This window comes from Neurospora hispaniola, assembly GCF_033458365.1.
Source record: "Neurospora hispaniola strain FGSC 10403 chromosome Unknown B0T23scaffold_2, whole genome shotgun sequence".
In the NCBI taxonomy this organism is placed as follows: Eukaryota; Fungi; Ascomycota; class Sordariomycetes; order Sordariales; family Sordariaceae; genus Neurospora; species Neurospora hispaniola.
In genome coordinates, this window is record NW_026944407.1 from 1,949,894 (window position 1) to 1,975,058 (window position 25,165).

Consider the following 25,165-nt stretch of genomic DNA (forward strand, 5'->3'; position numbering starts at 1 on the left):
GTCGATGGCGGCGGTAGGCATGAACTGATGGACCAGTAGTCGCGAGTAGTTCAGAACCAAAAAGTCGAGGCTTAAGCTTTCACGCTCCCGCTTAAGTTCCTACTTCAATTCCTCCTCACTCCCTCCTCTTCCCCCACAGAATGGAAGCAAGAGGCTAAACAGAGCTATCACCGCCCGTCAGGATCCTGGTCTCCAGCCTGGCCTCCTCCTCGACCTTAGCCCAATCAATCATGTTCCACCAGCTCTGCGCATACGCCAGCTTACCACCCATACCACCCACACCAGTTCCGTATTCGCGGAGCCACGCGTACTCCCACGTGTTGAGGCACAAGATCGGAATCAAATCAGTGCCGCCGGGAGCCGTAGGTTCAAGCTTGTTGCCCTTGAACCCAGCTGCGCTGCGCTCGAGGAAGCGCTGGCCGTTGCTCAAGCCCTGGGGAGAGCTCCCGATGGAAGTTTGGGCGTCCATCTCCTGGCGGCGCCAGTGGGCGCCCGGGTAAGGAGAACCAGCCAAGTAGGTGGCCATGACGCGGAGGGCGACCGGCTGACCGGGAAGCTGGGTGCGGACGAGCCAGACGAAACCGGGACCGAACATGGAGACGGCGGTGCCGATCATCTCGTCGCGGAGCGTGTCGACGGAGCCGAAGTTCTCGTTGATGTGGTAAAATAGCTTGTCGCCCATCTTGACGGGGACCGGGGACAGGTGGTCGAAGAAGAAGTGGTTGTTGTGCGCCATGGAGGCGTGGTTGAACACATGGGCGAGCTCGGGGTCGCGTGCGGTGGCGAGGACGATGGACTTGGTGTCTTTTTGCTCAAAGTCGGTGCCTGTTTGACGAAAGAGAAGTAAGTAAAGTGGTTTGTCGGTTAGATATCTCCCATGCAGCAAAATAGGTGACATCATGTCTCCCTCCCCCCGGGTAGGCAGGGCATGCTCTGACTTGAGCTTCAATCCCCTTCCTTCTATTTCCTCCACCAATTCCTTTGTGACCGAACCACTGCGCGAACGCCTCCTCTTCCTCTCAGGCTTAACAGCATCCAAGCTTGGCGTTTTTGACCAAAGCATACCAATTCCTCGCAGCCAGTAATCCTCGCACGTAACCTTCATCCATGCCATGCCGTGCCATGCCGTGCCACATAATAGCGCAGCGACACCAAAACCCCAAAACAAGCATGTTCTGTGTTGTTGTGTCATCCGTACGTACCTACTACAAGCGCGTTAAGCTTCTCCAAAATGAAGGTCTGGTACTCGGTATAGGCCATGTTGACGGAGCCGGGGCTGAGGAAGTTGCGGATGCCCTCTTGCTCGAAGTTGTCGCGAAGCGGCATGAGGTAGTGCTGCCATCTCCTTTGGGCGGCGATGCTGGCGGCGCCAGCGCCGGCGACGGCGGACTGGTTGGTGGCGACTCCGTTGACGGCACGGCCGAGGAGCGAGCTTGTCGCACGGGGTATCCTTAGACCCATGGAGCCGATCATTTTGTCTTTTGTTTTTTTGTTTTTGGTCTTTTTCTCCGTAAGAAAACGGCCCGGGGGTCGGAGGAAAGGTTCGGTGGGAGGGAAGGTCGGCCGGTCGTTCGGTCGGGGGAGATGGACGGTGGACGGTGTGTGTGGGGGGCGGACCTTGAGGACGGACGGAGACAACTTCAAGACTGGACGGGCTGCCGGCGCAGAGCGGACGCACTTCAAAACACACGGGCACTCAACCCCGGAAGACGGTCGAGGTGGGACGCGACTTTCGAGACTTTTTTTGCTCCGCTGCGGAAGGACCCGGCCATTGGAGCAGGGACCAATCATTGGGACGAACTGGCGGCTGGCAGCCTCACCGTCTTCGCAAAGAGCCACCCTTGACCCTAACCCTGGATATGATTGAGAGGTACATACCGTCTTCGGTGGGGTAGCTGTTTGCCAATTCTGGAGTTCCGTACTGTACTTGGCGTTCACATTGACTTCGTCTTCAACCGTTTCGATGATGTACTATTGCACAGATACTGGGCATCTTTCTCTACTTTGCTCGTGTATGTGCTATGTTCATTATCGTACTTTGACCGATATTCTGTGACGCTATTGTTAAATAATTCCGTGGACGCCGTTGCTCGAACTCCGAACAACTAACAAGAATCACGAGGCGAACTGGACGCCCTCACCGGACTTCCCCCACCAGTACTACCTGACGCCAAAAACGACCCGATGATGCAGTATCCCGAACAGAATGAGGAATATAAACAGTGAACACCGACACCCCCTTTGACTCAATTTCCCTTCCTTGCCTGGTCACTTAAACGTCATCCTCCACCATCGCAAGAACATCAAGCTCGTTCCTGACCATCTGCTCGAACTCTTCACGACTGATGCCAGCGCCGCGCGACAACTGGAATAGACTTCGAATCGTCCTTGAGACGTGCTGTTTAACGCCAAACTCGACTCGATCTTGCGCTTCCGCCGTTTCTTCGAGCTTGGCCACCATGCGGGATCCGTTTGAGCTGGCGCTACTGGCTGGGCGCGGATGAGCAAGGCTTTCCATCCTCTCCTCGTCCGCCTGGGACATGCGCCGGCCACTTGAGCCAGAACCGGACTTATCGGAGGGTGATCGAGATGGCACGTAACCGCCGTTGCCGTCTCCGTTTAGGCCCAATGGCGGCGGCGCTGGTGCGGACTTGATGACAGGAGGCTCATATGCCTGTTGTCTTGGCGACGGAGACCTGCGAAGGGGGAGACCATTAAGCGGTGCACCACCCCCAACAGCTCCGCCCTGGAAGGCCTCCTCGTCTGGATCATGGGGGTCCATGGCTGGCTGTACGGATTCGTATTGGGCGAAGTACGCATCTTCGGCGGACGCGCTACGCTCGAAGGGTTGGGGTTTTTGAGTGTTGAGGCCGGCGCCCAAGGACGGCGGCGCAGGAGAGCGGCCTTGGCCGGGCGTTTGGGAAGGCGTGGCATCGTATCGGCCCCAGTAGTCATCGTCGTCATCCTCTTCGACCGGTTCAGCTTGGACAGATACTTGCGCAACAGGTTTGGTTTCTGGCACAGAGATTTGTTGGGCCTTGAACGCCTTCTCTGCTTCATCGAGTGTAGCATGACCCTGGAAGGATTCGAGGGGAGATGGATTGCTGGCTACACCGATTTCGCCCACACGCCATCCGTCGCCGCCACCGTCTTTGTCGTTGACGCAGTACACGAGACGAATGAACAGGTCGAACTCTCCCAACACCACGAGGGTCTGAAGTGTCTCGTGGTCAAGTCTCCTGTACTTGATGCGGACGTCGTAATCCCAATCTATCTCCACTTCGCCCGATACCGGATGGGGATCCAGGTTACCGCTTTGGGCGATCTCGGTAAGTCTGGACACCTTTGAAGTGTCATAGGTAAGAAGACGGATCCATGGATCTGAGCTGGCGCCGGAAAGAAGCTGTACTCGCTGTCTAAGAATGGGCGAAAGAAGGGGCAGTACTGTTGTAGCTGGCTCGGTCGACGCAGACGCTCCTGGCAGGGCGGAGAGGACAGGCCTCACGAGGCTCTCAATATCCGGAGAGGTGATACTAGTAGGAGCCATTGCTGCGATGGCCATTGTAGGTATAGTTGTTGTCGTAATGAGATTGTGAAGGCAAGGTTGTAATATGTGTTTGATGCGGGGGCCCAAAGCTTTGCTTGTAGCACTCTCCAAGAGAAGTTGGACAGCCCTGAGGATGACTCTCAGCAAGGGTTCCAACTAGTTGACTTTATAGCGACTGGTCTTGGCAGGCGAACAAAGTGAATCACATGCGATGGTTTGCCCAACACACGTCGATGAACATGCGTACAGTGGAGCGTGGCTGGGATGCTTGTCTTGCAGATGGGCAGGAAGAAATATCTAGCTAGATCTCTATGCACTGCAAGCACTGCGGATGGCAAGGGGTTTGGTGGATGTATGAGGTTGGATGGAGGTTCTGTTGCTGCAGACGGCGTGCAGCGCTTCTGCTCGAGGGGCAAGCAGGTGAAATGGTGAAGATGCAAAGTCGTAACTTGAAAATAAAACTGAAGTAAGAGAAAAGAAAGAACAGCGGAAAGAAGACAGGATGGAAGAGAGAACGAAGGTCTGGGATCCATATAACAGCCTCGGAGGATGAACAAAAGTCCCACCGGTGGGTTCACGGGATTCTGCTACGCTTCGAAGCCCTGTTGCCAGTTCCGTTGCTGCGGGATGATGAAGATGACGGGGTCCATCTCGTGAACTGCAAGAGTTGGGAGCCCTGTGCATTGAGCGCAGGTGGACATTCTCACAACGCTGGGGTGCATCCCGTCGGCAGGTACGTACCTGGAGAACTGGGGCCGGGCAGGCATGGGCAGCTTTAGCCAATTCAAGGAAATACTGGGGTTGACTCCTCATTGGGGTGGTGAGATGGTTGCTGTGGGCGATTGCTGGGTAGCAACCTTCGGGCGGATGGAACCAATTAGCGCCAACCCCGGACATGGCAATGCTACGGTGAACCGTCCTCGACTCCGGACGTGTCCATTTGATTAGCATGTGGATGGAAGAGACGGAATCACCTACCGTACCCCCTTTCCGTGCCACAACCGCTCGACCGACGCCGGTATCATTAACTCCTGCTTGCCCCATATGGATAAAGCTCTCACAGGTACGCCAAACCTAAGGGTTACATCAACTCATGTCGAGGAATCATGTATGCTTTGGTGCCATCCCTTCTATCGGACAGGAATTATCCATAACGACTCGTCTCACAGTTTGTATGCCAGCTCTCGTTCTACCCAACAGAGCAACAGCTTTCAACCAAATTATCACAGACAATACGGGTCACGACAGGACGTTACGTACGTGGCCAGTGCAACGATCTCCAAACCAAGTGACAAAGTGGAAGCCAAGGCTGAGCTGAGCGCGTGGCACCCCTGTTGATCCTCGAGTTGCGAGTCGTGAACAATGTCGTCACTGCTGTCATGACGGCAACGCCTCTTCAAGACGAGAAGGATAAGTAAGACTTCGCCTTGCGAGTTACCGTCATCACCATCAGTTTGCAAAAGCAGTGAGACCACAACACCATGGGCAGATGGGCAAGTGCTTGATGCAACGCCTAAGCACATACATGGAGGCAGTATGTACACTCACAGAACCATTGCGCTGCAGCATCAAACGCCCCATAACATGTTCGGCTCTTCTAGAAAATCCAAGACGCACGTACACGCATTCATTCCCGACACTTCTCAGCCACTTAAGGCGTTGATCGATCAGGGACCAGCGCATGAACCTTGTGCGTTATCAATTCGCCGTCTTATGGTACACTACAAGCCGGTGGTAGACGACTGATCAACGCGGAAAAGATTCAACAAAGCCTTGGCGCGCCTGCCCCATCCAATTAGATCACTGCCCTGGGGCAGTTTTCACTTCAATTGATATCTTTCGCAGTTACATCCCACTTCTGCTTATCATGAATCTCGCTGCAAAAGAACCACAAAGGCTTGACGACCGTCGTCCAAGAAACATACGAAGCACCATCTCCGGAGCTACCAGCGCAAGGCGCACATCACTGCCGTCGATACATCCGAACACCGAAGCCCGCACACACTGAACGCTACCTGCAGTCCGCTAGGTAGCGGTACTAGCTCTACGTCAGCTCGAGCTTGGCCCGCTCTCCCGCACCTCGACAACGACCGGTCGTCGATCACGCATCGCTCAGCCCACGTACACCGGGCGCGCCCACTTCTCCAGTCTCTCCGCTGTATTGCGTGCTGGATGAATGTCTGGCAAGGCCGAACGCCTCAAGGATGAGGGTTCCCGCCTTCAGGTGACAGCCGCCGGCGCAACGGCCGGCTTGATCTCTCGGTACGTCCGTCACGACCCCCTTTCCCTTGAAAGTTGCCTAAGAAAGTCCTTGCCCCAACCAACCTCTGTCACTAACCTGCCCCCGTGCTGCCTCCCAACAGTTTCGTCATCGCCCCCCTCGACGTCGTCAAGATCCGCCTCCAGCTGCAACACCACTCCCTCTCGGACCCGCTCATCCACCAGCGCGGCGCCGAAATCATCGGCGGCGGGCCCGTCTACAAGGGCACCCTCCCTACAATCCGACACATCCTGCGCACCGAAGGTCTCACAGGTCTCTGGAAGGGCAACATCCCCGCCGAGCTTCTCTACGTCTCGTACGCCGCCGTTCAATTCACCACCTACCGCTCCATCACCCAGTTTCTTCAAGCCGCTTTCCCCAAAGACCAAAACAAACAACTGCCCCCATCGGTCGAGTCCTTCATAGCCGGCGCCTCAGCCGGTGGCGTCGCTACGGCAGTTACCTACCCCCTCGATTTACTACGTACCCGCTTCGCCGCGCAAGGCACCGAGCGTGTCTACCCTTCTCTTCTACAAGCGCTCAAAACCATTTACGCCTCTGAAGGCGTCACCGGTTACTTCCGCGGTCTTGGGCCCGGGTTGGCGCAAATCATCCCTTACATGGGCACGTTCTTCTGCGTGTACGAAACCCTTCGGCCCCGGCTCTCCAAGCTCGAGCTGCCCTACAGCTCGGGTAGCGCAGTGGCAGGCGTGTTAGCAAGCGTGATGGCCAAGACAGGCACATTTCCGTTGGATTTGGTGAGGAAGAGGATCCAAGTGCAGGGACCGACGAGGGGAATGTATGTGCATAAGAATATACCGGTTTATGACGGGGGGATGGTGAAGACGGTAGCGACGATTGTGAGGAGAGAGGGGGTGAGGGGACTGTATCGGGGACTGACTGTCAGCTTGTTCAAGGCAGCGCCAGCGAGCGCAGTTACAATGTGGACTTATGAGAGGGCGTTGAAGTTGTATATCAGGCTTGGAGCGGCGGGGCCGGGGCGGAAGGAGGGGGTGTAATTTCAAATCGCAACGACGGTTTTGCGAGTTTTTAGCTGATAGATAAGCGAGGCGCTATAGGTACCTAGATAGACAGCGCGGTGCGTTAGCAAGCACAGGCGCCGAATTCCATTTGTTTTGTTTTGCATGTGTCAAGTTCTCGACGTGAATCCGGAATTTTGGTTGAAAACAATGACAACACAACCCTCATGAAACGGAACTCATTCACGATTACCCAAACAGATCGGATCCGGTCCTGGCAATGCATTTACAGATGATCAAGATATTGACACATATCCAAGACTCGGGCATGTCCTGGAATTGATTGGACGAAGTGTTCGGAATGGGCGGAATCGCTGACTTCTTGAAAACGAAACATGAACAAGAACAAAGTGACCCGCATCAACGTCCGTTGTATCATGGAGCAGGTCACATACAACATGGAAGACATATCATTGGCCTGGCATTCTCCTGTGATCTCATTGAATACCTAGCACTGTCGCCTGGTTTGTGCTCCAAAGTAATGATATCCCAAGCCATAATCGCGATAAAACCTAACGGACAACCTGCCTCCTCTTTGAACCCAGAACCAGTAGTGGTTACCAGCCTCTTTGCCGTACCCTACCCTGCCCAATTTTACGCCATTTTGACCATCCAAAACGCCGACCATGCATACAAGACCACAGCTGCTGTGTAGCCTCTTCCCAACCCCGGAAAGATAGATGGAAAGTCAAGAACAGAGAAGCCAAGTACACTGATGGAAGGAAATAAGGAGACAAGAACCGTTCAGTAATACAGGATGGGTGGGAAATAGTCAACCATAATAGTCGAGTAGGTATAGTGGTTGAAAAAATCCAAACCAGATACATCCACCTTGGTCTATCCAATAATGAAAAAAGGAGAAAAGATTAGAATGCAAACAAGTGACTGAGGCGACCGTCGTCCTCTTAGCTCATAGGCAGCCACTTGTTGTTCTCAGTATTTGGCCAGTTGGCGCTTCGGCAGGGTCTTTACCCAAAGCTGTCAATCAGACATTCTCACGAGAGGAGAACACGGCCCTCTGTTGCTGAAACTGACACTTTTTTTCTGCTCATGATGCAGGCAACTTCTTCCGCACAACCTCCATTGGTGCTTGGCGGCACTGATCTCCCACACCAGCCTTGATACAGGGCGGACATGGCTTTTCGATAGTACCTATCGTGTGTTGTATCCTTGTGCATCGTTGACATCCTGTGCTTCGGGAGATTCGCCGCTTTAGTTCTGGGCGACACTAATCTCCTACTCCGGCCTTGACACAGGACGGGCGGGGCTTCTCGATGGTATATACAAAGCTGCTGATTCCTTTGCATCGCTGGCATGTTATACCATATGGTAAAATAGATGGGGTGGACGACAGTGATCCGCCAGGCCAGCCTTGATGCATTGCATTCATCGCACGGCGTTATGAATCCCATGCACTTGATCGTACGTTCCTTGCATCGCTGACGCCTTTGTATGCCGGAAAGTTTTGTTGCAGGACGAAGTTCGTCCCGTTGTTTGTCCTCTGACTCGTCTTCGCGTTTGTTTTCGTGTTGGTCTCGTACCTGGGTTTTACGTCCGTTTTGTTGCTCGTGCTCTTCTTTCTCATCAGGCCCGGCCGAAGTGCTGACCTGCTTGTGTTCTTCCTCATCAAATCCGAACAGTATGTTGAATTGATCATGTTCTTTCTCATCAGGTCCAGCCGATGTACCGAGTTGCTCACTCCTCGTCAGCCTCTTCGTCGTCCCAGGACTCTTTCTCCCGCTTGATAAGTTCAGCCATTGTTTCTCGTGGAAAAATCGTGCTCCCTTCTTCATTTACCCTAGGAACCTTCATGAGTTTGGAGCCCCTAATCCTCCTCGCCGCTGGACTCATATCTTCCGAAGGGGGCACGTCATCCTCAAAAAGCGGCCCCATGTTTTCGATCCACCTCCGCCTACGCTCCATGAGCGTGCGCGTGAGGTCTCCAATGCCTGGCCTCGCCATGCCTGCCGCACCGCCTGGGCCGGGCGTCCCGGACCCGCCATTCGCGTTGGCGCCATCCTTTGCGGCGCCTGGCCGGGCTTTCTTCGGTTTCTTGCCCATTGTACGGGTCCGTTTGAGGTAGGCTGCTTGCACTTGGCTGTCAAGGTCTTCAAGAATGGTCTGATATTCTTGAAACGCCATGCGCTCTTTGACAAGCTCAGTGAGACGCGCTTTGCGGGCACCGTTAAGAAGAACCTGCTCGTGCAGACGGGATTGGAGAAGACGTAATCGGGCGGCAACTTCATCATCATAATGACCATCGAAATCGGCAGCTGTGGGACCAGGGTCACCGCCGGAGGGATGCGAGGCAGATGAGCCGCTCGTGGAAGACGTGTTGTTATTACCTGTATTCGATGATGAGACGTTGTTGGCTGTGGAAGAGGTCCCGTTGGTTTGGTCGGGCGGGAAAGGTAGGAAGCCAATATGTCGTAGCTCTTGTTTGAGACGTTCGTCGACTTGGGAATAATCGAGTTTAGGATGCGAGGCTTTCTTCCATGATTCGCTGTTGGACTCGGGCATGAAAGTCGCAGGCGGGAGCTGGTTTGAGGCGGACTGTCCAGTTGTGCCATTGATTCCATTCACCGTGGGCGATGCTGTCTGTGGTTGAGTGTCCCCGAAATCAAAGCGATCGACGCCGTTCATAGTAACATCCCCGTCAGCAGTGGCGCCGTTTTGTCTCTCATCCGCAGGCGGTGCGCGGTGCTCGGGCCGCATCGTCTGCAATAGCCGTGCTAGAATGGGCCCAACCGAGAGCTTGTCTGTCTCGGCAATTTCGTCGTTCATGTTCTCTATGTTACCGCGAGGCTGGTTGGGGGGCAGTCTGTCCTTGACATCTGCCGAATCAATGGCCATGGCGCCGTCCTCCTCGGCCCATATTTCTGTGTAATGTTTCTTCCCGCGCTTCGGCATAACAAAGGGCGTGACTCGATCGCCACGCTCTCTAAGGAAGGCGAGATCTTCTTCTGTGAACGGTCGGAAAAACGGTTCGACATAAGTGCTGAAAGTAGAAAAGTTGATTTGATTACTAGGTTTCGCATTGCTGAAGTCTTTATCGGGGGGGTCGCCGGCTATTATGTCGGCCAGGTCGCTCTTTGGATACACTGCAACTGAATAGATCTCCTTGATTTCGTCTTCTGTCATGCCCGGCTTCACCGGTAGGATTTCGTAGACGGTCGGATCGGGGAAGGTAGATGGGTCATCGCCAAAAGTGTTGGCCTGTGGTCGTGCAGGCGGCGGAGGCTGGCCATCGTCATCGGAGTCGTCGTCGTCGTCGTCGTCATTTTCCTCGGTCTTTGTCTTCTCGTCGGCCTCCATGGCAGAGGGCGTCCTGGGGGCGACTGGCGAGAGAGAGGAGCTGGCAGAGTCATCGCGGGAGAGCTTCCTGGCTTTGTTTCCGGACTCGCGAACTGGGGAAGAATATTCTGCGGAGAAGAGAGGGGAGTCAGGACCATGCTTTGTATTGCCAAAGCAGGCAGATAATTTCAATTGGGAGGGGGGATGCACGGTGGTTAAGGTGTAGGTAGTGGTAACGGACCTATGCTATTTCCCTGGGGCGGGGCCAGGTTCTCGGTGGCCTTCCGCTTCTTCTTGTTGGCTTTGCGCTCGGCACGCTCCTCCTCGTCGGCTTCCTTCTGGCGGCGTTCCTCCTCGCGGCCGCGCTCGGCAGCCAGCTCGCTCTCGCGGAGGCGGCGGGACTGGGCGAGCAGACGCATGCCTTTGTCACAGTTGGTGCCCCGCTTGTCAATGACCTCGCTAAGACGTGACAGGCGGGACAGGAGGCCATCGAGGCTCTTGGAGTCGGGCGATGCGGTGTTGTTGGCGACGTGGTCGACAAGGTCGTCGTACGTGATGTTGCGGAAGAGGTCGAAGCGCACGTCCAGGGTAGCCGTCTCGTGCTGCTCAATGGGGGGCAGGCTGGCGACCTGGGGAGAGCCGGCGCTGGGCGTGGTGTTGCGACTGCGCGGGTGCTGGTGCTGGCGCATGACACCCGCTCCACCCTTCTTCCCCGTGCCCTTCTGGCTGCCTTTTTGGCCCGAGGGCGGCGGCATTGTTGCTGCGTAATCGGCAACCCCGCGCGCGCTCCTGGCTTTTTTTGCTGGCCGCTGGCTGCTGCGCACCTTACTACGGGTGATCCTGGCGCGGCGACTTCCGGCCCGTGTGCTGTCGGGGGTTCCAGGTATCTGTTGGGATTTTAGGGAGTTCCGTGGAAGAGGATCCGGACTCGGGGGGTCTTGGGGGGGGGCTGGCTGCTCTGGGTCCTCGGTAGGTAACGGCGATGTCGATATGGCGTCTGTCTGTCTAATAAGGGGTATCAGGACCCGGGAAGGCTGCCGCGTCCACGGCGTGCTTGAGGGATGCTCGTCGCGGTCTGCGTCGCTCGCTGAAAGGCGGTCGATGCTGGTCGATACACAATCCAATGACGGCACAATAACTGATGGCACATCCCTGTCGACCCTGACTGTCGCTCGCGGGGAGTGAAGAATCGTGTGGGAATCAGGCAATGATGGGGCTGGGCCAGAGCGCTGGGCGGGCCTTTTTCAACTTCCACTTGCTCTGTAGCGTTCTGCGTTGTAAGTGTACGTAAGTAGGTAAGTAAGTTACGTAGCAGAGGTACACTTCAAGTTGCAAGTGGAATTGGGGTTCCAAAGCTGCCCTTGCCCTGGGCCTCGCAATGCTATTTCCGTGTTTGAGTTTGTGTGACTGATGTGCCCGTGTCGCGCCTGTGAATTCCTCGCGTTGCCGTTACTCAACAGACAACCTGTGCCACACTTGTCAGCACTTTCCTGTAGAGGTCAGGAGGACACTTAGGTTTTGGTTCGACTCGCTTTAACATGGGCGGTCTCAGGAGGCAGGGCAGCTCTGTAGTCCAGTGTACAAACTAACTGCCATAGTACCTGCCTACCTACCTCCCCGGGCTGTCAGCTGCCAGTACTTACCTACTGTGGTATGTAGCACGATACGGGCAGGTCTTGGCGGATAGAGAACAAATGGTCTGTGCTCCCACTGCACTTTATGGACGCTCGGATTCCCAAAGCGCGCGGGTCACCTCTTTCCAAGTCCTCCACCGAGTTGGGCAGTCGTCTCCTTGGCGTGTACAGTTCCAGCAAGCAACGGGCAACTCGACCAATTGATGAATACCCGTCACCTTAGTTCTGTTGTCCAACATATCTTAACATCAAGGTTGCTTTCTTTTCCCGTCACTCATTTGGTAACATCGCAACACTGATACCAACACCATGTTGTTCTTCAGGTAATCTAACATTCTCATCCAACCCAAGAGAAGCATTCGTGTTCGTTCATCACATCAAGTCATCATTCCCTAGTGGGATCAAGTCCACGCTATGTTGTGATGCTGCTTTGAAGCCGAGCATGACGAGGTCTGCGACGCATATCAGGAGTTGCTTCACATACCTAGACCAAGCCCTGCCTGAGTTGACACATGATGACTTTTCAACATACCATACTGTTTACCAACATTGCTCATCAATCCCTGCATCCCCTTATGAATACGAACCAGCGCATCGACACCACACCACATCTTCCCACCCCCCCTCTTCCCTTTCAAGCACCCACCGCAACATCTAGTCAAACAAATACAGACTGACACTTTACGCAAAAAGCTTCTTCAAAACCCTCATCGACCACGAGGTCACGGTCGAGCTCAAGAACGACATCCAGATCCGGGGCGTGCTCAAGAGCGTCGACCAGTTCCTCAACATCAAGCTCGACAACATCCAAGTCGTCGAAGAGCTCAAGTATCCGCACCTGAGCGCGGTCAAGAACGTGTTTATCCGCGGGTCTGTGGTCCGTTACGTTCACCTGCCCCAGGAGAGCGTGGATATTCAGTTGTTAGAGGATGCCACGAGAAGAGGTATGTTTTGTGTGTTGAGTGAGAAGGGGCTTGTGGTGGCTGCATGAAAGGGTTAAATGGGTTGGATTCATACTAACGCCGTGTTGCAGAGGCGGCCAACCAGGCGACTAAAGCTAAGCAGGGTTGAATGTGAGAGGAGAGGAGGAGGCGGAAATCATTCGCTCTAGAACCACTTCACGGAACGCACACCTTAACTTTCGACTCGTTATTGTCACTACCAACGTTGTTTATGAACTGATGCAATTGACGAAGCTGGAAGGAAACGCGCTCGAGAATCAAGGGTAAACGAAGAGGGCCAGAGACCATGATGGGATGGTACGGGAGAAGACAAGCAGGCAGGGCATCAAGGGTGTCACATAGGCGGATACCAGATGAGGAATGAACACGGCCGAGTTGAACCGAGAAATAGGCAAGGGCGGTATTCTCCATGTGTGAGTGGAAACGCAAACACAACGGCCGGATAGAGTCAGAAAAATTTACAAACAGCCAACCAACCGCACTCCCCCCTTTCCCAACCCTTCCGCACACCACCATACAAACCACCGCACAGATTACCAATAAACCTCCCCACCACTCCCATCCTTCCCATCCCAAAACTTCTGCCCTTTTGTACCTTCCACTTTCTCTCCCTTTCCCCCTTCCTGCTCATGCAAAACCCTCACCAACCCCCCTCTCCTCCTTTCCCCCACCCACCGATCAATCCACCCCTTCATTCTCGCTCTACTCGCCTCGCTCCCCACATTCACCGTCGGCACCACCTTCTCCACCCTCAACGCCATCAAAAAGAGTGCCAGCTCCCTGAACGAGCTGTGCTCGCTATAGGGAACCCCAAAGCACATGGCCTCCCTCCCACTCCCGCGCTGGGGGACCACGTTCTGTGCAAAGAAGCGGGGGCGAAACCGGTTACCGTGGAGGAGGTGCGTGGTTGGCAGCGACGAGGGAGGGAGTGTGGCGGTGACGGGGACGGAGGCGGGGGGTCCTGTGTCGATGTCGGGCGGTAACTGTATTTCGTGGCTGTTGTTATTGTTATTGGACCCGGAACCGGGCCGGTAACTCCACCCCGAGGGACGAAACCCGACAATGCGACTGAACCCGTTGGACCGGTGCAACTCGAGGTACTCAGCCAGCGTGTCGGCGCGGATCTCGCCGAGGGCTTGCATGTGCACTTGGGCCTCACGAGGGTCCGCGGTCATCAGGCTGGAGAGCTCGGGGTCGTCGAGCTGTTTGGTGATGCGGATCTTGGAAGGGGAAGCGAAGATTTTGGAGCGAAGGGCTTGCGCGATGGCGACGCAGATGCGCTCTTTACCGATGGAGTAGGTGCCGCAGACTACGAGGAGGCGGTTTTTGCGGATAGTAGAAGAAGAGGTGAGAGCGGTGAAGGCATTGGGAGGGGGTTTGGTTTCTGCTTGTTGTTCCTCCTCGGGCGGTGTTGGGTTTGATGTGATGCCACCATCCCCCTTCCTCTTGCTGTTGTATCCAAAGAACTGAGTGACATCTTGCCCCTCCTTTGCATTACCGCCACTTTCTCTCATCCTCAATAGCCGCTCCCATTCGGCTTCATTCCCCTCCTTCAACCCCCTATCAAGTTTTGCGCACACCTCGGCACACGCCTGAATCACATCCTCCTGGGGTGGGAACGAATACCGCGGATTTAGATACGTCGTGTCAAGGTAACAAACGTCAATCTTCTGCTGTTTTGTCTTCCCCGTCACCTTATCAACCGTCTCCGGCTTCAATAACGGATGTTCCACATGCGCTGGACACGCCCTGAAATCGCCACAGTGCAAAATCCTCTGTATCCTTCCCTCCTTGCCAACTTTCTTCTCGAACAAAAACAGCGAGCTCCCCGGACAATGATTTGCCTCAATCATAGTGACCATCACAGCACCGCCCGTCTCGGGCACCGGCACGGTCTCCCCAAACTCCAGCTCGACGACGTACTTGGCCGCTGTCCGCAATTGCATCTTTACCAGCGACCCGGTCACTTTGCTGCAGTAGATAGGTCCATGTACCCAGCTGGCTGAGAGGCCCATGTAGTGGTCGCTGTGGAAGTGGCTAAGGAAATAGGCCTTGCAGCCTTGGACGGCGCCGTAACGGAAAGCGTCAACACATATTGAGAAGTTGGGCATGATTTTGTAGAAGGGGCAGGTTCGTTTGTAAGCGGGCATTCCCCGAGAGGCAGACTCGGCGGCAGCGGCAGTGGCCCAGGCGGTCGATTCGGCGTGGGAGGACATTAGTTTGCTGAAGGCTGAGCTGCCAGTTCCTTTAAGTTTCACATCGGGGCCAGGGTTATGATCGTCGTTGTCGCCAGGGAGCGTAAAGGGGTTTGCTTGTCCTGGGCGGGCGACGGCGGCGCGAGAAGCGAAGCGTTTGCTACCTTCTGTGAGACCCGCCATTATATTATCCACCAAACTTGCGCTCTCCTGAACTTCCTCCTTAACATTGGGTACTCGTTGCCCTGCGGCTGTCTGATTTGGAGGAGGAAATGGCGAGGGGTTCCCATCAAGACAAGCGTTGACGTGCGCGGTGGCCTGGTCGCTTGTTACGCCGGCGAGACTTGCGTTGCAAATGGGGCAGCTTTCTGTAATGGCATCCGGGTTCGCCGGGGGAAATGTTAGATCATCATCGTCCTCAATCTCATCGATAAATCCGGCATCGTCCAACATCAGTTCGCCATAATCATCATCCTCTCCGATGAAACCTCGTCGCTCTTCTGCTTCAAGCCTGGCTTGCTCCTGCACGTACCGCTTCTCTCTCAGTTCCTCGCCTTGAAGGTCGTTGTAGTGGTTTTCCTTGTCTTCTTGTGGGTCCTCGTCGATTTGATCTGCACCGTCTTTTGCCGGTTCGTCTTCTTGTTTGGTTTTGGTGTCCGCTCTAGCACCGGATGTCTCTTGTTGTAAAAGAGGAACAATAGGCTTCTTCGTAACTTTTTTCAACGTCTCGACTTCCGTCTTGTCGATTAAGTCATCCCTTTTCTCCCTTCCCTCGTAGTCTGATAAACCCGCGGACTTGACAGGAGCAGCGCTCTCATCCACCGCCTCCGCCTCATCCTCATCCTCACCCTCCTCGTCCGAATCGTCCAAGAATGGACCTCTCCTCGGATTCCTAACCGACTTTGCGCTTTGCGCGCCGCTGCTATGCGGTACCGCCTGCATTTCTCCCTTCATTTCTTCACTCTGCAGTTTCACCTCCTCTTGCTCCGTCTCCTTCTTCACTTCAACTGCATCCGCCTTCACTCTCTTTCCCTTCGTCTCCTCCTCCGAACCATCAGAAGTGAGACTTCTCTTCTTAGTCGACCCCCGAACATCATTGAACTGCTTCTCGTCCTCTTCTGCCTCCTTCGAATCAACACCGCCACCTTCAACTTCTGCCTCAAACCCACCCTCACCCTCACCCTCACCTTCAACCCCAACCCCATCAACCCCTTCCAAATCCTCAGCCGTCACCCCACCCTCACCGATGAAAAGGGTCTCATCCGCCGCCTTCTTGAAGTAATTTAGAATACTCGCATTCGGCTTCGGTTTCGGCTTCGAAGAGGTGGGCGTCTTGGTGATATACCCTTTATTTCGGGCAGACTTGACGGGAGTTTTGGAGGAAGAGCTGGTCAGTTTCCCGGCGGCGGAGGATGACGATGATGATTTTGGTAGCATGATTCCAGCTTCCTAGTGTAAAAATCGATGCCGCGCTTTTTGTTGTATTGATTTGGTGGTGAGGTGATTGGAGATTGCGCGCCGTTGCTATAACTGAATCGAAAGGGGATGTTGGTGATTAAGATCGATGCTAGAGATGATGCCGATGGAATGAGGAGATGGGACAGGTTGACTGAGCCGGAGTTGTGGGTTAGTATTCAGTCGCAGTGGCGAAGACATGCATGATGGATCTGCAAGCGGGCAACAAACGGGTAGCAAACGGGTCCGGTAAAGAACGCGAGGGGCAAATCTGCGTTTGTAGGGAAGCAACAAACGCCAAAATGCGTCGCGAAGTCACGTGAGACTAGAGTGGCCCTTCAACACAGAATCGCCAGAATCAAGACAATTGAATTGACGCGCGAGCGATCAACTATACTTTCAAACTCTGTCGACTTCGGAGTTCTTTGTCTATGGGTATTTTTCCGCCATCATAAGCCGCTGCATAGTATCTAAACCATGTACGCTACACGAGCCACGCCCTTGTCTCCATTCAGTCTTGTCAACGCAGACCACCTTTTTGTTTCTCGAGACGGCATATGAAAGTCCTGCCAAGAGTGACATTCTCGTTCATGAACGCCTTCGAAAGAAACCAACCATACATCTCAAAACACAAGTAGCAAAAAACGCTCTTTAACTGAATAATGAAACTGCTTTTATTCTCCGCTTCCCATCGGTCCAGAGGAGAGCATTTCGCACTTGCTCAGATCCCCAAATCCCCATAACCCTCCCACACATTTTGCATCATAGAGGCTTTCGGACCCTCTTCAGCAACGGCCTCCTATTCCAATGTCTCATTCTACACGTCCAAAGGTATTTCATTCCTCGGCTTCCTCACCATCCTCCTCGACCTGGTCCAACTCCTCAGCCTCCTCGTCGAGGCTGCCGGCGGGGACCTCGTACAGGCGAAGAATGTTCTTGTTGGGATCCTTGACGAGGACGAACTTGGCGTCCTCAGACTCGGACTTAAGGCACATGTCGGCAATGGTGCGGACAATACCCCAGCCGTTGGAGAGCTGGAGGTTCATCTGATTGGCGAAGTCCTTGGGCTTCCAGCCAACGACGCCGAGAATAACGTGCTTGTCGTTGACCTTGGGGTTGACGCGGGAGACGAAACTATCGGGGAAAAAGAAAAAGTGGTTAGTATTGAGTATTGATCAACATAGGGTGCAAAACTTACCCAAGCTTCATGACGTCGGCCTTGGCGAGAATGGACTGGACGGTCCACCTGGCGAGCTTGCAGCTGTTGTTCTTCATCTCAGTAGCGACAACGGCACCACGCTGGGAAGCGAGCTTGGTCCTCCAGTCGAGAGCACCGCCGGCTCCCTGGGCCTTGCTATCCCATTCGTTGAGGGCGTGCACGGTAACGAGCTGGTTCTTGCCGTCGGTGGCATTCTTCTGAACAGCGTCGATCTCAGTACGAACAACCAAGAAGGTGGACTCCTCCTCGCTGGTGGAGAGGTCAAAGCGGCGGTACTTATAAGCCTTGGAGGCAGGGGGGACGTTCTCCTCGGAGGCGTTGTAGAAGGGGTTCTCGTGGGCCATGTTGACCTTCTCGGCCTCGTTCTCGACGACAACCTGGTTGGCGAAGTTGTGGTTGATGAAGGTGGCCTCCTCAGCAAGGGCGTGGGGCTGGTTGATGCCATCCTTGGAACCCTCGGAAGCGTCGAGCGGAGCGTCGGCGGCGTTCTCGTTGACGGTGACAAGGTCGAGAGCGGCGTTGTCGCGCTTGTCGAAGAAGATCTTGTTGCCCTGGCGGGAAATGACGATATCCCAAGGAGCGACAGAGCGGGGAGCGCACATAAGCATGGAAAGGATGTTGTCGGTGGCGAAGATGGTGGCTTCGTCCTTCTCGGCGAGCTCCTGAATGACGGGGTCGGAAGAGGTGGTGACGTTGTAGGCAGCACGGTCGATGGCAGCGAGCCTGCGCTCGGCGTTCTTGACCACGGGCTTGTCGTAGGAGCGGTCGTAGGCGTAGAGGAAACCGTAGTCATCGACATCCTCACCCTCGTCGGTCTCGAGGTTGAGCTTGCTGAGACGGTTGTAGTCAATCTCCTCAATCAGCTTCCAGTCACCCTTGATGTTGATCGAAGCATCACGGTTGCGCTGGGGCTTGTCATAATCCTTCCAGCCGAAGCGGCGACCGCGAGCACCAGTGTTCTGGCGGCCACCGCGGCCACCGTCGTAGCCACCACCGTACTGCTGACCTCCGCGACCTGTCCTCTGGAAGGTCTGACGGCCACCACCCCTGCCAGCCTGGGCGCCAGCACCGCCGCGTTGGCCACGGCCTCTAGTAAAGACAGCACCACGACCGAAGCGGGTCTTGCCAGTATCCTTGACGTTGGAGACAACGGAGAAGGAAGACTCGTCCTCGGCGACGGGGGGCGCAAAGATGGAGGTGGAACCGGCACCGTAGATCTGCTGGTCTGAAGTGGGAAGTTAGTAAACATCATCACTCTCATCCAGACCTCAAAAGGGTCATGAAGAGGACAGAGGCCGGGTAGGATAACGCACCACGGAAGTTCCTGTTGTACTGCTGGCGACCGCCACGGCCGTCGCGGCCATCCTTGGAATCGGCAGTCCAGTCGGCCATGCGGCCGAGCTTGTCGCCCTTGGAGTAGGGGGCGTAGGGGACGCCATTGAGAGTGGTCTCGGTGGTGATGGCGGGGCCCCAAGTGGCACCCAGGTCGGGGAGGGAGTCGATGAGGTCGACGAGGCCCGAAAGGCCAGGAGTAGGGTTCGTCATGATTTGGCTGTCGTATGTGGGCGACGAAACGATATCGGAATAATATCGATAGTCGGGACCTGGCGCAAGTTGGCAAAGACAAAAATAAAAAGAGGACCCAGGACAGGACTCGGAGGGGTTGCTTCGAATTCGCCGGGGCTGTGTCGCTGTGGGATTCTGCTGTCCGGGCCGTGCAGCAAATTGCCCCAAAACTCAGAAATTCGCAGGGTGGGGTAATTGTGTGGTGTGGGGCTCTCCGTAGCTCCTTACCTCTACCGTGGCGGGCATGGAGGTTCACCGACGAGCAACTGACCAATCAGTATTATGGATTTCAGGTGAGTAGGTAGGTTCACCGTCTTCACCCTAGCAAGCCCAATGCTCATGTTGTCACCATTTCCGGCACACCTTTCTTTGACATCTTTTGTTGACCTTTGCTCAGTGTTGCTAGTATTATTCTGACATTTCTCTTTTGAGAGGGCTTGGATTTCATCATGCCCCGAATGGCAGTTTGAGGCCGGTTCAGTGACAATTGATTTTCCACTGCAGCTTGTCTAAACAAGGGTAACATGAATGTCTACAAAAAGATACCTGCCAAGGCCTCTCTCATCAGTTGTTCAGCCAGCTATTATAGGCGACTGGACCAGCTCCGTCCTCTCAAAAATCCTCAAACACTCTTCCATCCGGCTTTGTCGAAAACAGATTCTCCAACGCATCCCTAACTTCAAACTCTTCCATCACAGCGCCAAACCTACAACCACGCCAAAGAAAGAAATTAGCAATCCATTACTTCACTTTGACACAGGCAAAGGAAAGCATTTTCGGCAACTGAGGGAGAAACAAAGGCAAAACCTACCCGTAACACCGAACCTTGCTCCCCAACTCCTCTGTCAACCGCGCAAAGTCCTCCAGTTGCAACTCGGCAAGCCGCGGATGAGCGAGGACCATCCCCCAAGCCATGACAGGAGTGATCTCCCCGTCGAGATCTAGCCGCTTGCTTAAGTCGAGCAGCGTAGCCAGGTCGGCTTTGCTGAGTTCCCATGTGCGCTGACCACCACCGCTAATGCTAGTAGGCATCGGGGGGTGACCGTGACCGTGACCGTGAATGGTGTTGGTGTGCCCGAAAGGGCTCTCTGGCGATAGCTCGGAGAAGGGCTCGGGTGGACAGGAAGCCATGAGCGCGTGGCCGCAGGGCTCTCGCTGCGCTCTGTCTTCGGTGCCGGTTCCTCGTTCTAGGAGCCATGTCATGTGTTCCATGCATGGGCGCTCGAGTCTAAAAAAAGGTAGAACCAAGGGGCACTTGTTAGTTGCTTTTGTTCCCTTCCCTTCTTGTCTCGTGTATCAGAAAGTTGTCGAACCCTCCAGCATTGAAGACGAGCAACATGGATCTCCGTTTCTCCCTTGTTTCTGCCGACTGGGGTTCGAAGGAGGTGGGAACTCGTACGTTAACACAAAGTCAATACCGGCTTGATCATAATCCAAATCTGGGTCCCTCTTTGATACCAGAACACCTGCGCCATCTCCTAAAACGGTGTTGAAATCTCTCGGTCCCCCGAGGGGTGGACGGTAAACCGGCGAGGTCGTCGTCGTAGATGAAGGTGGTGATGGGAAGGTGGTTTGGCTGGATAACCCCCCCGGTAGATAGCTTTCGCTTCCCAGCATGCTAGAGCTGGAAGTGTATCCAGGGCTCGGCCCGCTTGGACTGCTAACCATTTGGTCAAAGAAGTTTGTGTCGGCAGCAATTGGATCGCCGGCCGCGTCGTTCTGGGCTAGCTTAGCTTTCAGCCGCCGGTTCTCTTCGGCGAGACGCTCCTTGTCTTGTGAGATGGTCCCGAAGATCTCCTTGAGACGCAGAACTTCATCTTCAAGGGCTTTGATGTATAGCTCTTTTCGTTCGCGGTGTGTTCTTCATAGGTGGTCAGCAGGCATGGAGGCGTTGATGAACATTTGGAGAAGCATACCGTTGTGCCTGCCTGTTCAGCTCTTGGCGTCGTGTGAGTGCTGGCTTGCTGTCCGGCTTGGGGCCACGTCGTTTAGGTGGTTGACCATCTATATACCCAAAACGATCAGCCCGGTCTGTATCCACCAACAGCGACCATATTGATCACTGCCACCCACCTCTCGTTTTCTTGTCTGAGAGACTCTTGAGAATTGTGAGATTCAGAGTGGATAACGGGTTACTGTCCGGACCAGAGTGGGGATCCTCAGCATAAGTTGCGAGTGGTTGGAGAGGCAGTGAAGAAGTCATGGTGGCAGGGTGGAGATACGGCGACAAGTTCGAACGGGATAATGTTCAATGTGCCTGAATGATTGCGGTTGGCGGGAACGCGGCTTTCGTCAAACCAAAATCAGCAAATAATTCTTGACAAACCCTTCAGATTTCCATGCAGAACCGAGCGGTTGCTTTCTGGGAGATAAGATTGGGTCGTTTAGGATAACAACAGCCCTTGCATTGTGCGAGACAATCATCTAAGCCTGGGGAAAGCGGATCATAGGTGAGAACGCAATCTTGAAGCTCGAAGCGCTAGGCGGCGAAGGCGGCCCGGAGATGTTTGTATAACGCATGATATCTTAAGGAATGATACGAATCATCTCACCTGAAAAGCAGCTCTCCTTGACGGACCTCGAATACGCGCGAGGTGGATAACTCCAGGAAATCGGGACTCGAGGGAGAACAATAAAGTTGCAGATCTCCCTTTGTATGGCTACCTTGTTATCGGCGTGGATTTGGAATTGAGGAGAGCAAGTTGTCTCCAAGGTGCTAAAAACAGGGTCTCGGTCGAGGCTTCGTGGCTTGAATCGCAGTTTCGTTGAAGAGGTTGAGGATGTAAGTGGTCCCAGAATTGAGGGCGGGTAACGTAACGTGGGCAAGGGTCAAAGCGGCTTCCCGGTGACGCTTCTTTGGTGGTCGTTGAGCGAAGAAAGGTCCGATTCCCACCGACGAGAGAAGATGAGGAGGAAGAAGTTCTCTGCAGTGAGTTCAGGTGAGGAAAGTTCCATTGTCGCCGTTTACGCTTTCGAAATGGAAACATGGGGGCCGAGTATCTCACCATTATTAACTTGACATTTCAAGTTAGGCTGCGGCGTCACACATATCAGCAAGCGCGTAAGACTGACAGCCTACGCCACGACACTATTCCGCATTCGGGATTCCGAGCAACCGAAAGGTAACCAAGCACTAAGCAACGGGGTTTCCCGATAGCGATAATGAGATTAGAAGAGATGATAGTGAGCCGAGACGCAGGTCAACAGTGTGTAATCTGTTATGGTGGATAGGACGTGTGTAGATCTTGCCAACACTCCGGATTGGCCGACGAACCCTTTGAAATGTCTAAACCATTTGGGCCGAAAAGTGACTGCAAACATGAAGCTTTTGCTTGGCCATAGTCGCTGAAGCTGTATGTTTTTACACGACAGCCAGTTGCCCACTGTAGCTGAGGCTTCAGCCCACCTGGGTCGTTCTGTGGCAACGTGAAGTTGTGCAGTGATGACCTATGAACGCTACCGGCTAACTTCCCCGGTTTGCCCTGATCGTCAATCATGTCGAGGTGACATGGCGTGCTTGGCGAGCCCCCACTGTGTCGATGCCCCTGAATGGCCCATCAGCACCAACTAACACTGGCTAGGTGGCCTAGAACGTTGGCATTGGTAGCTGTGGACAGAACCCCTGCCCCTGTGCCCCCGGACTCTTTAAAAAGATTGACAAGCCCGCTTGGGTTGTGCTTTTCCTACTTTTGACAAGTCTGCTTGACTCTGGCAATCACCTCCGGGATGGGCCGGGCCTGTTCTCATTTTCAACACTGCCATGGGGAATGAGCGCAATGTACGAGTTTCCAAGGCGCAAATGCCGACATCCAAGTTGTATTCGCGGCTTTGGGGCGACGTGAAGTGAGGCGAGCAGCAAAGCCGGCTGGGACCGGCGCAAGTGCAATGACGGGACGGGACGAACCACAGCACGTTCGAGACATCTCAACTGGACGTCGGGAGACCTCTAATCGATTTCGATTTGGAGCTATATGCCTCGTTTTGTGCGTATTCATATTGGAATGTCAGTCATGTGTCGAAAAGCAGTGTGGCTCAGCTCCTACCTTCGTGTCTTCTTGGGCACCCAGTCGATCAAAGTTCTAAATTGGTTGGGACAGTTGCGAAGTAGTGACTAGCGACCCGTGGAATACGCAGCATGCAGAGAAGAAGATCACGCACTGAAGAGAATGGAGTGTGACTGGAACGCTAGGCTCGAGGAAAAGTTCGGACTTCAGTTATGTTGGTGGCTGCCTAGCGACTGCCATCTGTGTCTTCTTGGACACAGTAAAACTGCGTTACTGCGCTTGTAATTCCGTTTGCGAAGATGCGACGTATCTCAGCTTCCTTCCTTGAAAGGCACAACTTCAAGTTCATCGCATCTTCCTTGATCTACTTCAACCAGCTTCGGTTTACAACCTCATGCCCAACGCTTTGAGGTTGTCTCGCCGGAGTATTTCTCTGGACGAGTCAACCGAGTCACTTTCGTTGTAGCTCGAGGAGAGCATGACCGATATTGGAGACTCATTTTCTCTGATCTCACACAACTGGATACGGATCTCAACAGTACCTCTGGTCAAGTTTCCTGAAATGTTGAGTTCCTATCGCCGACTCGTGCGTATGTTGCTGAAGCAACCTCTTCCTGTTCACGTCAAACCAGATTGGACTATAAACTTCAACCAATTTAGACGTGCCATTCAGTCACATAAGAATGATAGGTGTCAAGTGTTGTCAAAAAGGGGAATACTAGGTCAGTCTTCCTCTCGATCAGCTGAATCTTGTTTGAAGCTGCGACAGACTGTCACGTTGTCATAGTCTTGGTCAAGTGCCCTCATTTCTCAACACCTTTTCAACATTCGCAGTAGAGAAGGGGATCAGATTTCACCGAATACTATTGATGTCGTGTAAGCTGGTATTACCGGAGGCAACTCCTGGGTTCTACCTGTCAGGACTACACTACACCCGATGAGTGTCTGCCGGATGTCTGACCGGGATGTGTATGGCATCGTCATGTTTATGACAACCATTTCTCAACCTGGGTTTCTCTTCCTATTACAGTCCACTAGCCCTTCTAGCATACTATTTGGCCAGATCGATGGCCAGTACACTAGACAAACAAACGAGGACTGTGTTCATTCTTGGTCATGATCATCAAGTGCCCACTCATGTATGTCAGTGACCTCCCCATCAAGCCCATCAAAACTCTTCTTCGGGAAGGGCTTTATCCATGAATGCGGGGAAGTAGAGAGACTGTCAATATGAAACCCGTCTACTAATGCGTGGAGGGTAGATCGCATTGGGTCGATCTGCCACCAACGTGGGTCTTGATTCGAGTTCGTGCACGACCATTTACTTCCAGTTTTTGTGGATCAAGTAATCCTGTCCGAAGGCAGAAAAGTGTCTTTTCCAGCCTCTGTTTTCTTGCATCCAAAGACATCGTGACATACTTCGGTCATTAATTGGTTCTGATTGGCTGATCGAAGCAAAATCGTCGAGGGTTCCTCAATGGCTTCGAATATATAGAGATCAAGGTATGTCAATAATAATTCTAGACTGGAACAAGGACGGAGATTAAGTCGGTTACCTAGTAACATAACGGCTCTAACGAACCACTCCCTCCAAAATTTAGGGTCCATCTCGGATTGTCACTTCCTTACTGACTGTTTACGCTGTTTTGTAAACCATATTGTCGCGGGAGTGGCCTATGGTAGTTCGTGTATGGTTTGAAGATCAAAAACAGGTATCGCCCCAATGGTTACTATGTAGACAGGCATTGTTGTGGCGTCCATTCATTCAGTATGGCATGTTTGATACCACAAATCCAAGCCCCCTCCTTGCCCATGATGTAGTGAGAGTGGGACGTCTGTGCAATTCTAGTGGTCCCATCCTGAGATGGAAAACGTACGGTGTGCTTGAATTCGTCTCCTTGTGCTGCCCTGAGCGACACAACCAGCATTATGTAAGCGAGAAGGGATCGGGGAAGCATTTGAAAGATGGTAGGTACGTTTGTCAAAAGG

General features: G+C 53.8%; 9 protein-coding genes across 9 annotated transcripts; 2 read left to right on the forward strand and 7 right to left on the reverse strand.

Annotated features, from left to right (window-relative positions):
- Positions 1 to 154: 154 nt before the first annotated feature.
- B0T23DRAFT_393428 (manganese and iron superoxide dismutase) lies at positions 155 to 1,473 on the reverse strand (the record flags this gene model as incomplete). The annotated part of the gene is made up of 2 exons (XM_062838075.1): positions 155 to 825; positions 1,203 to 1,473. 2 exons carry the CDS (start codon positions 1,471 to 1,473, stop codon positions 155 to 157), a joined length of 942 nt encoding a protein of 313 aa, XP_062695404.1.
- Positions 1,474 to 2,272: 799 nt separating this feature from the next.
- B0T23DRAFT_311007 (uncharacterized protein) lies at positions 2,273 to 3,547 on the reverse strand (the record flags this gene model as incomplete). Its single annotated transcript, XM_062834621.1, has 1 exon — positions 2,273 to 3,547. The coding sequence occupies one exon, from the start codon at positions 3,545 to 3,547 to the stop codon at positions 2,273 to 2,275; it is 1,275 nt and encodes a 424-aa protein (XP_062695405.1).
- A 95-nt stretch (positions 3,548 to 3,642) lies between these two features.
- Positions 3,643 to 4,252, reverse strand: B0T23DRAFT_76375 (uncharacterized protein). Its single transcript, XM_062841754.1, has one exon. The coding sequence runs from the start codon at positions 4,078 to 4,080 to the stop codon at positions 3,688 to 3,690; it is 393 nt and encodes a 130-aa protein (XP_062695406.1). The 5' UTR covers positions 4,081 to 4,252; the 3' UTR covers positions 3,643 to 3,687.
- Positions 4,253 to 5,397: 1,145 nt separating this feature from the next.
- Positions 5,398 to 6,953, forward strand: B0T23DRAFT_76384 (mitochondrial thiamine pyrophosphate carrier 1). Its single transcript, XM_062841755.1, has 2 exons — positions 5,398 to 5,809; positions 5,911 to 6,953. The coding sequence occupies exons 1-2, from the start codon at positions 5,724 to 5,726 to the stop codon at positions 6,824 to 6,826; spliced, it is 1,002 nt and encodes a 333-aa protein (XP_062695407.1). The 5' UTR covers positions 5,398 to 5,723; the 3' UTR covers positions 6,827 to 6,953.
- Positions 6,954 to 8,521: 1,568 nt separating this feature from the next.
- B0T23DRAFT_76421 (histone acetyltransferases subunit 3-domain-containing protein) lies at positions 8,522 to 11,013 on the reverse strand. Its single transcript, XM_062841756.1, has 2 exons — positions 10,383 to 11,013; positions 8,522 to 10,269 (listed from the first exon to the last, which is right to left on the reverse strand). Exons 1-2 carry the CDS (start codon positions 10,894 to 10,896, stop codon positions 8,543 to 8,545), a joined length of 2,241 nt encoding a protein of 746 aa, XP_062695408.1. The 5' UTR covers positions 10,897 to 11,013; the 3' UTR covers positions 8,522 to 8,542.
- A 1,071-nt stretch (positions 11,014 to 12,084) lies between these two features.
- On the forward strand, positions 12,085 to 12,846 carry B0T23DRAFT_426291 (uncharacterized protein; the record flags this gene model as incomplete). The annotated part of the gene is made up of 3 exons (XM_062839972.1): positions 12,085 to 12,098; positions 12,469 to 12,719; positions 12,809 to 12,846. 3 exons carry the CDS (start codon positions 12,085 to 12,087, stop codon positions 12,844 to 12,846), a joined length of 303 nt encoding a protein of 100 aa, XP_062695409.1.
- A 593-nt stretch (positions 12,847 to 13,439) lies between these two features.
- On the reverse strand, positions 13,440 to 16,683 carry B0T23DRAFT_352845 (uncharacterized protein; the record flags this gene model as incomplete). The annotated part of the gene is made up of 2 exons (XM_062836099.1): positions 13,547 to 16,683; positions 13,440 to 13,487 (listed from the first exon to the last, which is right to left on the reverse strand). Exons 1-2 carry the CDS (start codon positions 16,367 to 16,369, stop codon positions 13,440 to 13,442), a joined length of 2,871 nt encoding a protein of 956 aa, XP_062695410.1. The 5' UTR covers positions 16,370 to 16,683.
- A 53-nt stretch (positions 16,684 to 16,736) lies between these two features.
- On the reverse strand, positions 16,737 to 19,322 carry B0T23DRAFT_332738 (eukaryotic translation initiation factor 3 subunit D). Its single transcript, XM_062835752.1, has 3 exons — positions 18,920 to 19,322; positions 17,586 to 18,831; positions 16,737 to 17,521 (listed from the first exon to the last, which is right to left on the reverse strand). The coding sequence occupies exons 1-3, from the start codon at positions 19,149 to 19,151 to the stop codon at positions 17,224 to 17,226; spliced, it is 1,776 nt and encodes a 591-aa protein (XP_062695411.1). The 5' UTR covers positions 19,152 to 19,322; the 3' UTR covers positions 16,737 to 17,223.
- Positions 19,323 to 19,979: 657 nt separating this feature from the next.
- Positions 19,980 to 21,375, reverse strand: B0T23DRAFT_309868 (uncharacterized protein; the record flags this gene model as incomplete). Its single annotated transcript, XM_062834548.1, has 4 exons — positions 19,980 to 20,400; positions 20,572 to 21,033; positions 21,089 to 21,176; positions 21,246 to 21,375. 4 exons carry the CDS (start codon positions 21,373 to 21,375, stop codon positions 19,980 to 19,982), a joined length of 1,101 nt encoding a protein of 366 aa, XP_062695412.1.
- Between the last annotated feature and the right edge of the window lie 3,790 nt (positions 21,376 to 25,165).

Bases quoted from the DNA above. Each gene is read 5' to 3' on its own strand.
- B0T23DRAFT_76384 (XM_062841755.1), top strand. From the start codon at position 5,724: ATGTCTGGCAAGGCCGAACGCCTCAAGGATGAGGGTTCCCGCCTTCAG. The intron at 5,810-5,910 runs GTACGTCCGTCA...GCCTCCCAACAG, and splicing joins ACGGCCGGCTTGATCTCTCG to TTTCGTCATCGCCCCCCTCG.
- B0T23DRAFT_332738 (XM_062835752.1), bottom strand. From the start codon at position 19,151: ATGACGAACCCTACTCCTGGCCTTTCGGGCCTCGTCGACCTCATCGAC. The intron at 18,832-18,919 runs GTGCGTTATCCT...TTCCCACTTCAG, and splicing joins GTACAACAGGAACTTCCGTG to ACCAGCAGATCTACGGTGCC. The intron at 17,522-17,585 runs GTAAGTTTTGCA...TTTCCCCGATAG, and splicing joins GCCGACGTCATGAAGCTTGG to TTTCGTCTCCCGCGTCAACC.
- B0T23DRAFT_76421 (XM_062841756.1), bottom strand. From the start codon at position 10,896: ATGCCGCCGCCCTCGGGCCAAAAAGGCAGCCAGAAGGGCACGGGGAAG. The intron at 10,270-10,382 runs GTCCGTTACCAC...TCTTCTCCGCAG, and splicing joins GCCCCAGGGAAATAGCATAG to AATATTCTTCCCCAGTTCGC.
- B0T23DRAFT_76375 (XM_062841754.1), bottom strand. From the start codon at position 4,080: ATGGATCCCAGACCTTCGTTCTCTCTTCCATCCTGTCTTCTTTCCGCT.